Source organism: Pelmatolapia mariae, linkage group LG1 (genome assembly GCF_036321145.2).
Source record: "Pelmatolapia mariae isolate MD_Pm_ZW linkage group LG1, Pm_UMD_F_2, whole genome shotgun sequence".
Classification (NCBI taxonomy): Eukaryota; Metazoa; Chordata; class Actinopteri; order Cichliformes; family Cichlidae; genus Pelmatolapia; species Pelmatolapia mariae.
The window spans coordinates 17,702,430-17,714,500 of NC_086227.1; the positions used below are offsets into that span (position 1 = coordinate 17,702,430).

Sequence of the window (12,071 nt, forward strand, 5' to 3'; positions counted from 1 at the left end):
ATATTTGACTCTAGAAGAGTTCAGTCAACTCATTGACTGCGAGGTGCTCAGCTCCCGTGGCTGAAAAACAAGACCAACACGCCATCCTTCTGTGCTGATGTGCTTGTGTGTTTTCATGCGTTTGGTTTTCACCAGATGTTACACTGTGCATTTTTGCCAGACATCTCCACTTTGGTCTTGTCAGTCCAAAAGACATTGTTCCACAAATCGTGCGCTTTGTTCAGATGCAGCTTTGCAAACCTTTGGAAGCTGTGCTGCTGTGTTCTTAGAGAGAAGAGCCTTTCTCCTGGCAGCTCCTGCAGAGTCTGAAGATGCATCTCTTGGGCTTTTTGCATTTTCTCGGAGCATTGCACGGTCTGACCTTGGGGTGAATTCACTGGGATGTTCACTTCTGGGAAAATGATGGCCTTGTGTTAGCACACTTCAGTGCTCCAGACCTGCAAACTGCCAAAACTTCTGCTTCTATAAAGGTGCTCACACGTGCTGGTGATCCGTCAAACAAGTGCAGTTGATCACCAACACCTGCTGCTGCTGCTGCTGACCTTTACCTAGTTTTTTATAGGTCTGTATGTAGTCCTATGAAAGTTTTTTACTTTTTTAACCCCCCCTTCATATAACTATGTGATGTCTGTTTTGTTTAAGCTTACCATTATATTTTATGGCAGCTTCTATACTTTAATCATATACCAAAGGTACATCATGATGGTTCTTTTAAATATATCAAGAGTACTTCCTCACTCATATGTCCCTCCAGCAACCTGCCTCTCTCCTGGCTCCTCTCTCCTTGAGATGCATTTTGGAAATTAAGGCATCCCTAAATAATGACACACTGGAATTGATTTCCAGGTTACAGGCAGGAGGCGGGAGGAGATAAGGAGGCACAAAACAGAGAAATGAGAAGAGCCCACTGTGTGCAACAGTTCTTTATGTTGTTTTCATTGTTTGATCAGTAACTTTCTGGCACAAAGACTGATATCCTCTGCTGTCCTTTGTGGTTGTTGATGATTCTGTGTGTCCTACGATGGCTTTTCTCTTCAGGCTGTGCAGGATTCAGCTCGTGGGTGTACTTATGTGGTAAATATTTGCACTGTGTGTAGCTGCTGTTGCGATGCTGAAATCTAAAGACCCACTGTGTGTCATGCTGCATCATCAAGCAAACACAGCAAATTTGTGCTTGCTTTACCGCACACTGTGATACCTTTCTTGCATTTACCAGTTCTTGAGGCTTTGTTCTGCAGCTTCTTTTTCAGAATTTGCAGTGCGGCATCTTTAGCTGGGGATACATTAGCAGAATAGTGTGCTGATTTTGGATAAACTGTAGGCATGTTGGCCCTGATCATTGGACAGTGATGATCCTTAATAAGTGCTGAGAAGCGTTTAATTCAGTCCTACTGGTAAGTCTTCAGTGACCGGTTTGGGTCATTTTGTGAAGCAGGAACAAAATCAAATATCCACTACATTTTTCTCCAGTCTTCCTTAATCTTCTAATGTGTCCCCAGTGATTGCATCTGTTTAGACCTGCATGATGCTACTCTACTCTAGGAAAAAACAAAACACTACACAGGTCCTAAACTATTATTCTCTCTCACAGGAGGGTCAGAATCTGCGATATCTGATGTAAGTTTCTGTACCATTTGATTAAAGGATGTGCACGGTCAGACATATGTCACCTGCGTGTGTTTAAAGAGTTGATGTACTGCAGTGTGATCACATTTGAGCTTACAGTCTGTCTGTGCATCACCAGCTCCAGGTGCCATCGCTCAGCCCCCCCTCATCCAGCTGGTCTTGGGACCTTGAGGAGGATCGCAGGCGACAGGAGAAGTGGCAGGAAGAACAGGAGCGCCTCCTACAGGTGAAGCCTCTTTCAAACAGAACTAAGGAGCATATGCTTGAAGTTTAGTGCAATTTTATTAAAGTGCTCTGGTGTTTTTGGATTTGTTTTTAGGAGAAATATCAGCGGGACCAGGAGAGGCTGGAGGCAGAGTGGCGGAGAGCCCAACAGGATGTAATAGACCCCAAGAAGTCAGGGGTAATGTCGCTTTCATTTTACAGCAGTTTTTATAATCATATTCCATATTTGTTTTTTCCTTAATAAGGCAACAAAGAAGGGAAGTTGTTTTTTTTTTTTGTTTTTTTTAAAGATCCTAATGTATGACATTTTACTACATTTTGAGATTACACTGGTTACACTATAATGTTGCATTTTCAGTCAGCAGCTCTGACACTGACACCGCACTGAATTATTTTGCTCACTTTTATCAGTGTGTTAGATTGTTTTTCTTTTTTCTAAATACTCTACATGTACAATATTCATGTTTCAGAGCCAGAAAACCTTTAAGGTGACCCCTGGTGATGTGGGCCTCGCCGGGACCCAGCAGCAAGTGAATGCAATGCCGAAGAAAACCAGAGAAGAAGAGCAGAGCGCTGATGGAGAAAATCTGAAAGAGTTGTTGGGGCCAAAACGGCAAAGTAATGCACACGAAGTGCAGAATGAGATGGTTGCTCAACAAGACTGGTAAATAAAGCTTTGCTACTTTCTTAATGCTGCCCTTATCCATGTGGTACAAAGAGCATGTTTATTACAAAGAGTCTCATCTGCAAACAGTTCTAAAGCATTTTTTTAAATCATCATTACTGCTGTTTCTGCTGTGCCTCCTGTTGCTTTTGCTGGGCCTTATTTCTGCTAATGCTGTACCTAAGGGCTGATGGCTCGTGTGGCTTTGCTCAGCTGTCCCCTGCACACAGGTCAGATCAAGCCTGGTCCAATTTCCACTGTATTTGTAGTTTTAGTCACCCAGGTCCAGGTTTTGCACACCACTTCAGTGAATTTTGTAAATTAAGCTATTATAAAGGTAGATAATTGTTTGTTTTTTCTTTTGGGGAAAAACACTTTTAACAAATGCTTGATTTATGACTCAAAGCACAATTTCTTAAAAGAAATAAAAGAAAATCACATCAAAATATTGTGGACTTGAATTAAAAATTGCTCTCAAGGTTGAATAATGCAGACTTTATTCTTCCCATAGGACAAAGTCCTTGTCTTCCCCAGTATTAGCTGGGCCTCACAAGTATTCAAGAGGTGAGTTTAGCTCTTTCTCTTATATTATCCATTTCTGTGTTGGAGATGTACTTCTCTAACCCTTTCAACGTGCTTTTGTTCAGGGGATCAGAGTAAAAGAAAAGGACTGTCTGTGTCCAAGGCTGAGAAAGAAAGGCAGCGGATTTTAGAGGAGATGAAGAAAAGGACTCAGCTTCTGACTGACAACAGCTGGATACGTCAGCGCAGCAGCAGCTTTTACAAGGATCCCATGATTGTTGGGCTTCCTCTGAAAAGGTGAGACCTCAGCCAAGCTGCATTTAAGATTGGACTCATTGCCCAATGGCCTGTTTTTCAGTCCGTGTGTTTTCAATTGTTCTTCTACTACTGTGATTTCTTACCTGCAGATATGACTCTCTGGATAATCTTGATAATTTGCGTCAGCCCCAATCCTCAATCTATAGTTACCCTCGACCACACTCGGCTGCTGCAGGTTACGTTACGCCGAGTAGGAATGCCTCTTCGCGATACAGCACTGGATCAGTATTATCCCTGAGAAATCCTTACATAGAGTCCTGTCATCAGGCCAGGTACACATTTATGTAAACTACAAGCTTTCATCTCTTGTACATGTACTTAAAAAAAAAAAAAAAAAGATCTTTACAGACATTTTTGGCCTTACCTTGTTACCATGTGCCTGCCCCAGGATGGTCAATGGCAGGAGGAATTGCTCTGTCTGTGGGCGTATCCTTGGTAGTAGACCAGCTATGGTCATAGAGGCCCTTAGTCTCTACTTCCACCTTGGCTGTTTCCAGGTGAGAGGGTTTACCTGGGTTAAGGTGCAGTCACAATAGCTTCAATACCTGCAAATAACTGCAACTGCTCCTCATCTCTAAGGAAGCTATTCCATTTTTGACATGAGGTCCTTCAGTTGTTTATAGTTAAAATGTGATCAGAGTTCATGGTTGGCCAATAGAAACACAGAACTGAGGAAGTTATTTTCTTATAGTTCAGTCAGTTAAACTCTGAATGCAACAACAAAATGGAAACGGCAAATGATACACAAAACACATGATGATTTATTAGCAATAACTTCTGTGAATCTGCATACAATGCTGCAGAATCTGTAGGCAAGAGACAAGAAAGCTGCCACTGGAAGCTTTCTATCGGTTTGTTCTAATGACCAATCACATTTGAACTGGCTTAGGGTGCAGCTGATTCACGATTGCATTTTGGAAACGATTGTTAAACTGTCGTCTGTCATTTCAGTATGATTTTTTTATTTTTTTTTTTAAACTTAGCTGGTCATTGTTCATGAATGTAGATGACAGACTTGGTCCTCATTCCTGACGTGTTGACCAAAGTTCATCGAAGTTCTCATAATTTTGAAACTTAAAGTTTAATACTGCCGGAGTGTAGGCTTGCCACCACAATAGTGGATCTATTGTGCTTTTTTGGTCTTATTTTCTACCCTATGGTAGATGCACATATTTTTTATTTTATTTTTTTTAAAGAGGTAAAGTTTTGGACTAGATATGCATACATGTGCAAGTTATCCCTGTGAGCTAAATGCTCAGACTCCTCTAAACTTTAGATTTATGACCCCTTTTTTTCTAATCTATGATCTCATCTGGGGTATATCTTAATATGGTGATATCGAGCACACAGCTCTGGCTTAACAGAAGTCACACCCATCTGCTGTTTGAATCTGTTTGCGAGGGACAGCCAATCAGAAGAAAGTTGGTTTAAAGAGAAAGGCGCTAAAATGACATGTTTTATGCAGAGTCCTAATATGTACATGACTTATGCAAATTTTCAGTTCTACTCCAATTTTCAGTTTTTATTCTTGCACCCTACTTAACATAACAGGTCCCAGTTAAGAAAAAAAAAAAAACATAGTATAGCTATGTATGACTGAACCCTGTATGTGTTTTGGGGTTAATTCTGAACAAAATTTTAGGGTTGAGACTAATGTGACTGCAACTTGCCTTGTGAGGTTGGCAGGAGTCTCATGTCTGTGGTCTGTTTTCCAATCATAGTTATCAGTTTGCATCTGCTAGGAGGAGTGTTTCTATCACTTTCATGAATCTATTTTTATTAGCCAGTCTGTCTCCTTGTCTGTGAAGCTTCTGGGGGTGGTGGTCAAGCCCACTGTTATGTTTGTCATTATTTTCTCAGTTACTTATTATGCGCATAGAGTGGAAGAAGCCAACCTGCTGTCCTGCTTTGCTTTTAGATCCTTGCTGTGAAAGTCTCACTGGCAGGGGACCCCTAGTTTTAGCTGGCCTTGGTTCATTAGCATGTAGATGTAAAAGCAATTTCACTTCTGCCTCCCTGTAAGTCACAGATGCACATCACACTTGTTGTGATATTTATATGCTGTGGGGTTCTTACGCAAAACAAAGCTTGGTTATTCTCTGCTTGGGTGGCGGACCGTCTGGTGAAATAATTTAGACGCTAAAGGCCCACGTCACAGCTCGGCTGGATTTGTCTTAGATGGTCCCTAAATCCTTTCTCACTTCCCCGTCCTCCCCTCAGTGCGTGGGCTGCCATCAACATCTCGGAGGAAGAGAGAATGGAGCCCAGGTTCGAATCCGAAACAGGAAGCCCTTCTGTGAACGCTGCTATTTCCAACTCAGGTGTAAGTATTGGTCATTGTGAGACATGAACATCACACTTTAGTTTCTGTCCCTCTATTAACCCTCCAGATTGCTTTTTCATTTTTTAACATTGCATTATGCATTACTTTGTTAGTCTATAAAATCATTTTTTGTTTAATTATTGTTCTGTAGAAAAACTGGAATTATTACCCATCACTCACTGAAAGCTAACTTTTCTTATAATACTTTAAAATGTGTCTAAGATGTCACTTATTTACAGCTTTACAAACTCGAGCTTGTTTTTCAAGGTACCATGTTTACTTGCATTTTAGTCACCCCCATGTGAGCAGCTTGCTGTACTCCAGATTGAAGAGTAAATACAGTGACAGGCAGTCTCTGAGCAAAGCTATGCTGTACAGAGGAAATCGCAGCCAATTCACAGCTTCTACTTCCTGAGCATCGGTAAAACTTTATAATCTTATATAGAGTTTTGGCAAAGTAGAACCTTTACTTCTATTTTTTAAATGAGATAAGCGGTGCCTTGTTTGACCGCCTTTCTCCTGCTAATTTATTTCCAAGTTAGATTTAATATATGAAATAAAGATATGATGGGAACTGTTTGATTTACGCCTTCATTTTAATGCTAGTGTCTTCAGATCCGTGTGCTGTGTTAAAATTATCAGATATTTCTTGAGGCTGTTCGTGCAACTCTGGTATGGAAATGAATTTTAACGTGTACTGAAGCACTTTCTGTTCTGTTGTAATGTCACCGAATACACACTGGGATAAATCACTGGTGTGTATATATATATATATATATATAAAATGTATGACTGTCTCACATACAAATCAGCCTCTTAATTGAAATGTCTTTGTAAATAAAGTGGACTGAACATATACAAGTGTTATTTGTTGTTCATGTGTATACCACATGGTGGCAGCATTGATCTCACATTGATCTCATTGTCACTGTAGGCAGAAATGACTTCACAGGTGACTGTCTTTACATGTTGGTGAACATACTGACTGTTCAAGTAATGCAATGACCAGTGCACCTTTATTACTGGACGTACTAATGTCCTAATTGGAGTAAAGTGTCATCAATAAACGAAAGAAGCAGAACATTTACACAACGTGTTTTACATTGGTAAAAGAAATTTGGAAGAAGGAACAAATGGAAAGCCTTCGCCCTCCCGGATACTGGATGATGTAGCACCTTTAGTCGATGATGATGATAGAAAGCATAATAGAGAGCAGTCCAGTCATTTCTGTTTTTAAAAACAAAAAAAACAAGCCAAAACATCAAAAAACCCAAGTACATCCTTACTGGTTTCTTAGTAATTCAGAGAGTAAGTAGCAGCCAGGTGCTGCTAATAAAAAAACACTTGATTTAATTGATCATTGGGAAGTGTGAGCACTTCTATAAAAGCGTAAGCTTTGCTCGTTTGGAGTATTTAGATTTGTTAACACAATGCCGCAATATTCCCAGGAGTGGGCATCCTGCAAACACAACCAAACCAAAAGAAAAACAAAGCTACATCTCAGACTCTACATGCTTCAGTCAGCACACTGATTATTGGACTTCCTGACAGTACAATTAGAAAAAGACTGAAAGTATGGCTTGTCTGGAAGAGCTGCCAGGATGAAGCCTCTCCTAAAAACAACATGGCAGCGCAGCTTAGGTTTGCAAAGTTGCATCTGAACAAAACCACAAGACTTCTGAGACAATGTCCTTTGGACAGACAAGAAGACCAAAGTGGACCTGTTTGGCAATTGTTCACAACTGGTGAGCACAAACGCCTCATACCAACTGTAAAGCACAGTGAGGGGAGGGGTGATGATCTGGGCTTGTTTTTCAATCATCATGGGCACCTTGGAGGCAGTTCGACCATGAACGCTTATATACCAAAGTATTCTAGGACTCAAAGATGAGGCCATCTGTCCGACAGCTAAAGCTTCAACCAAACTGAGTCATGCAGCAGGATAATGATCCCAAACACCAGCGTAAATCTACAAAGTGGCTAAAAAAGAAAAGAATCAGGATGTTACAATGACCCAAAGTTCAGACCTCTGTCTGAAATGCCAGCAAATCTTAATGATTTGCAGCAACTTTGTAAAGAAGAGTGGGCCAAAATTCCTCCACAGCGACACGAGAGACTGACAGTCACATACAAAATGATAACTTCAAGTTATTGCTGCTGAAGGTGGTTTCACAGGCTATTGAATCTTAGCCTCTACTTAAAATTCTACAGTCATGTAAAAATGTTTTCACAGGACTGTAGAATTAATGAGGACTTGTTCTGTAATTTAGAAGATGACTTTATTTACCTCTGCTACACTTGTATGCAGTAGCAATGACAAAATGATAGCATTGGTTAAGCATAAAGGACTTGTATGGCAGTCATTTTTGGCAAAGTTGCTGCAGTGCGGTGTAATTTGCAATATTTTTTTTTTCCTTCCAAGTATGAAGGGAGTATTTTTTCCTTTTTAAACAGTTTTGAAGAATGTCAAAACATTAGTGGACACTTTGTCCATTTATGGACCAAATACCAATCCCCTCAAAGCTTGTAAAAAGGAAATGGCCTCTGTTGAAATGAGCAGTGACAGACAAAACGTCTCTCGCCTCCAAAGTGCTGGCGTAACAGAGAAAATGTCCGTGTGTCATTTGAGTGAACTGTTTTACAGGAAGCTGATGAAGCAAGCTTAAAACAGCAACGAGGAAGAGAAAGTTTACTGTCCTCTAGCCTTTCAATGGGGAAGTGCTGTCCAGTGGTAGATTCAGAGTCTGTCATCCAGCTTTAAGAGGCTGTATTGTTAGCTCCAGCTTAATGTGGGCATTAAAGGTTAGTTCAGGGTTACAGGTGACCTTTTCTTTGAAACATGAGGAAAGCTACTTTCATGAATATGGCCATTATGCAAATACTGGGGCAACACAAAGACAGCATTTCATTCGTAGGAGGAAGCTGTGCACCAATGCAAATGTGTTGTTATTCACAACACAAAGACAACGTTGCCTGATGTTTTGTTTTGCACTGGATGAATGAAATGAGAAAACGGCAACAGCGCTGTCAGAGGTTGCTGGATCACTGAGCTCTCTAGGAATACACACTCGCTCTGACATGTTGAACACTGGTCATTCAGAGCTCTGGGCCTAAGAGAAGGAATTTTTTTTTTTTGTTTTACTGTGACCTGGTCTTTCGGAAGAGCAAGGTCAGCTCCCCAGAGACATTTTTTCAGTTTGACATGCTTCATCTGTTGAGCATGACAGTTGTGGCTCCGCTGTGACCTATTTAAATACCAGAAGTACAGTAAGATGAGAACAGCGGAGAAGCAAACACAATGTGCAGCCTTAACATATTTACCATGAGCTAAAAGACTAAACAGAAGTAGGACAATGTTTACAGAGACGTTATGCCAAAACATGTCTCTCACCATAATGACTGAACTGTCGCTGAGACTTGAATTCTTTACGTGTCAAGATGTTAACGCTTTCCCAGTCACCAATAAAACTGGGAATGCAGCAGGAGTCTGCTATATGTCTCTCTTTTTTCCCCTCTAGCTTTTGCCGTGATGTTTGGAGCGTCAAATAACCAAAACCTGTGAGGCTTTAACAAAAGGCTGCATTCAGTCACCAGTGTAGTATGTACCAGGAAAAGTTCTGGACCACAAGTAGACAGCTGAATGATGTGGAATTATTTTTAAACTAAAAAGCTTTTATGTTTTTAAATCTGACAAATCTTTAAGTGGCAATAATTAACCTAAGGATACATGATGGGAAAAATCTGCTGAACATCACTATAGTGTATGACAAGGGCTACAGCTGCAGTTTTTCTTTCTTAAAAACAGGATTTCAGAGTGGCCAAGTGGAAAATCATGACCCTGGTCTTTGTCAAGAAATCTTAAGAATTCTTAAGGCTTATTGCTTCCTTTGGGTAAAGGGAAAGTACCTCGAGATGTCCTAAGGCTGTTATTTATGGTACTAATTTAAAAATGCTTCTGCCGGTGGTTTCGGAGGACAGGGTTTTTCATGCAAAACTCTTCCCACAAAATTTCAGAGTGCTTATTTGTTCAGCTGGACACATTTAATCATAGCGTGCAGACTACTACTACTCTCTTTGTTAGATTGGCATCTTCTTCCCACACAGTTTTGTACTCAAATTTCCCCGTCTGACAAATATACAAAACTATCCCAAGGCATAGGACCAGAAGAATTGGGGTCATTTGTTTTCATCTCTGCAAAAGCTAAAGTTAAAAGATCATCGCTTAGTCTCTGAGCTTTGTGATGTTTTACGACACAAAAACTGGTCTTATTGAGATATAGCACCTGTCTCATAACTGCTGATGTTTTTATAATAACACAGCAAACAGCTTGACAGTTAAACATTGCCAGCCTGCTGCACTGAACAGCCAGTGTTTGTGCAATCTCACAGGAAAGATGCTGACATGAGGAAATTTAAGCAACAAATACGCCACAAAACCTCCTCCTTGTCTACATGCAGATCATCTGTTACACTATGACCCCATATTTGGCTGCCTATCTGGGCAACACAGGAAGCACCCAGGAGGAAGAAGTGGGCGGGCCGACGCCTTGCAGATATCGATGCATCCTATGAGTGAAGCGTGCTGTAACATTATCCAGAGCCCCAACAGACAGGCACAGAAATCAAGCTAAACAGACGGCCTCCAGGCTGATCTGGAATCTGTTTTGACAATCCTCATTTCATCTCTAATCATGGCTGTTTTTCAGCTGTGATTCTAGTACATTTATTCAGATGATGAAAATTTATGAAGGTTACATTTCCTCGCATGTAATTAAGGACCTTTTAAAAAAAAAATTTCATACTTTTTTTAAACTGAACTTAAGATTAAAGAACAGTTGTTCTTAAAGCTAAATGCTACTATACTTACGGCAATCCTCTGATGCTGAGCATGTATCGTTTGCGCTGTGTTTACAATACAAACCTGGCAACCTACCAAAGGCTGCGTTATTCAGTTCGTTTAATCATAGTACATCAAAGTAGTGGAAAAATTCTTGTATGTTGATTTAAAAAAAAAAAAAAAAGTCTGGGAATCATCCCCTGGTTACCATAAACATGTAATTTTCATGGCAGGCTTTTTATTATTAATGACCAAGTTCACTTTGGACTGAAGTGTTGGTCAAACCGGCAGGCATACACTTCACAAAGAGGATGAACGAGCTAATACTTTCTGAAAATATATATCGGTGCATTTAAATAAAGCAGAATATCATGAAAAGACGGAAATATTTCAAGCCTTTTATTTTAATTTTGACAATTGTGGCTTATACAATGGGGAGAGACCACAGTCACCAAGAACACCACTGGTAACACACTATCAGTAATGGACTGAAATCTTGCAGCACCCACAAGGTCCCCAGACTTCAGTCCTATAGGAAATCTGTGGAGGGAGCTGACACTTTGAGTAGGGAAGCGTTTTCTCTGGTTCAATAGTGGCTCCGTATGTGACAATATGGAGCCAGGAATGACAATATGTGGCAGGAATGTGACAGTTGCAGCTCCTTTCCTGTCCGTGCCTGCTCTTGGTGCACTAGCAGTCCTTGTGAAGCTTTTCCAAGTTTTTCAGTCAACTCTACTTAACAATCCTCCCAAGGTTGCAGTCATCCCTCTCATTTTTCCCTTCCAGTCAACTTTAGTAATATAGCACTCTGACAGCCAGCCAGCTTTGCTTGCGTGTACTGAACTAGACTGAAATATGTACAATAGTACAAAACCAGACTATCTGTGAATAGAAAGATTGATATGAGCCAAGTGAAACGCCCAGAGATCCCCCCAGAATCAGTTACTGACAGGAAATACTTTTTTTTTGTTGAAACACATTACACCAAGTAAAAAAAATAAAAAAGCAGTATCTTGCAGCTGAAATGGTGGTATAAAGGTTTAAATTAAAGTGACCTTTGTAAAAGTCTTAGACACACTGAGAATAAGACAGTTCAGTGATGGACTTTGAATCAGCTCCTTTCACGTCTTGCCCTTTCCAATAGCCCCTGAGAGAGAGGGAGGGAGAGGGGAGCTGCACTTCTTGTGAAAGGAAGCACACTGCAGCAACAGCAGGGGAGGAGGATGCTCCCTCTCTTCCTCTCTATTCCCTGCAGCTGATTGATGCTGGCAGCCTTTTACCTTTTAGTTTACCGGCACAGTGCAAGGCTCAGCTTTGTCACTGGGAGCTGCACCAATCTCCGGTCTGCTGCTGGGTGCTGAGAGCAGCTCAGCGGAGACTGGCGACATTTACTCCCCCCGCCACACAAAAAAAGAACTCGGAGCAGATGAGGAGAAAGAGCTTTGTAGTCAGAGACACGGGGGTAATGTCCTTGAAGACACATAACATGGCCACTGGAGGATCACAGATTTTAATCTCTCTGTCTGTAGCTATACCTGGCTTTTATCCTTGTCCAG

At 40.9% G+C, this 12,071-nt stretch overlaps 1 protein-coding gene across 4 annotated transcripts in view; it reads left to right on the plus strand.

The window, feature by feature from the left end:
• Nucleotides 1-6,510, plus strand: part of LOC134627848 (LIM domain only protein 7-like) — a 30,581-nt gene extending 24,071 nt beyond the window's left edge. For all 4 annotated transcript variants that reach the window (XM_063474291.1, XM_063474307.1, XM_063474299.1 and 1 more), the window contains 11 exons: nt 1,592-1,617; nt 1,745-1,852; nt 1,946-2,029; nt 2,322-2,515; nt 2,701-2,745; nt 3,027-3,079; nt 3,163-3,334; nt 3,445-3,627; nt 3,744-3,852; nt 5,576-5,678; nt 5,970-6,510. In XM_063474291.1, the coding sequence (XP_063330361.1) occupies nt 1,592-1,617; nt 1,745-1,852; nt 1,946-2,029; nt 2,322-2,515; nt 2,701-2,745; nt 3,027-3,079; nt 3,163-3,334; nt 3,445-3,627; nt 3,744-3,852; nt 5,576-5,678; nt 5,970-5,983 (1,091 nt within the window). In that variant the 3' untranslated portion in view covers nt 5,984-6,510. The remainder of the gene's footprint in view (nt 1-1,591; nt 1,618-1,744; nt 1,853-1,945; nt 2,030-2,321; nt 2,516-2,700; nt 2,746-3,026; nt 3,080-3,162; nt 3,335-3,444; nt 3,628-3,743; nt 3,853-5,575; nt 5,679-5,969) is intronic.
• The last annotated feature ends 5,561 nt before the right edge of the window (nt 6,511-12,071 follow it).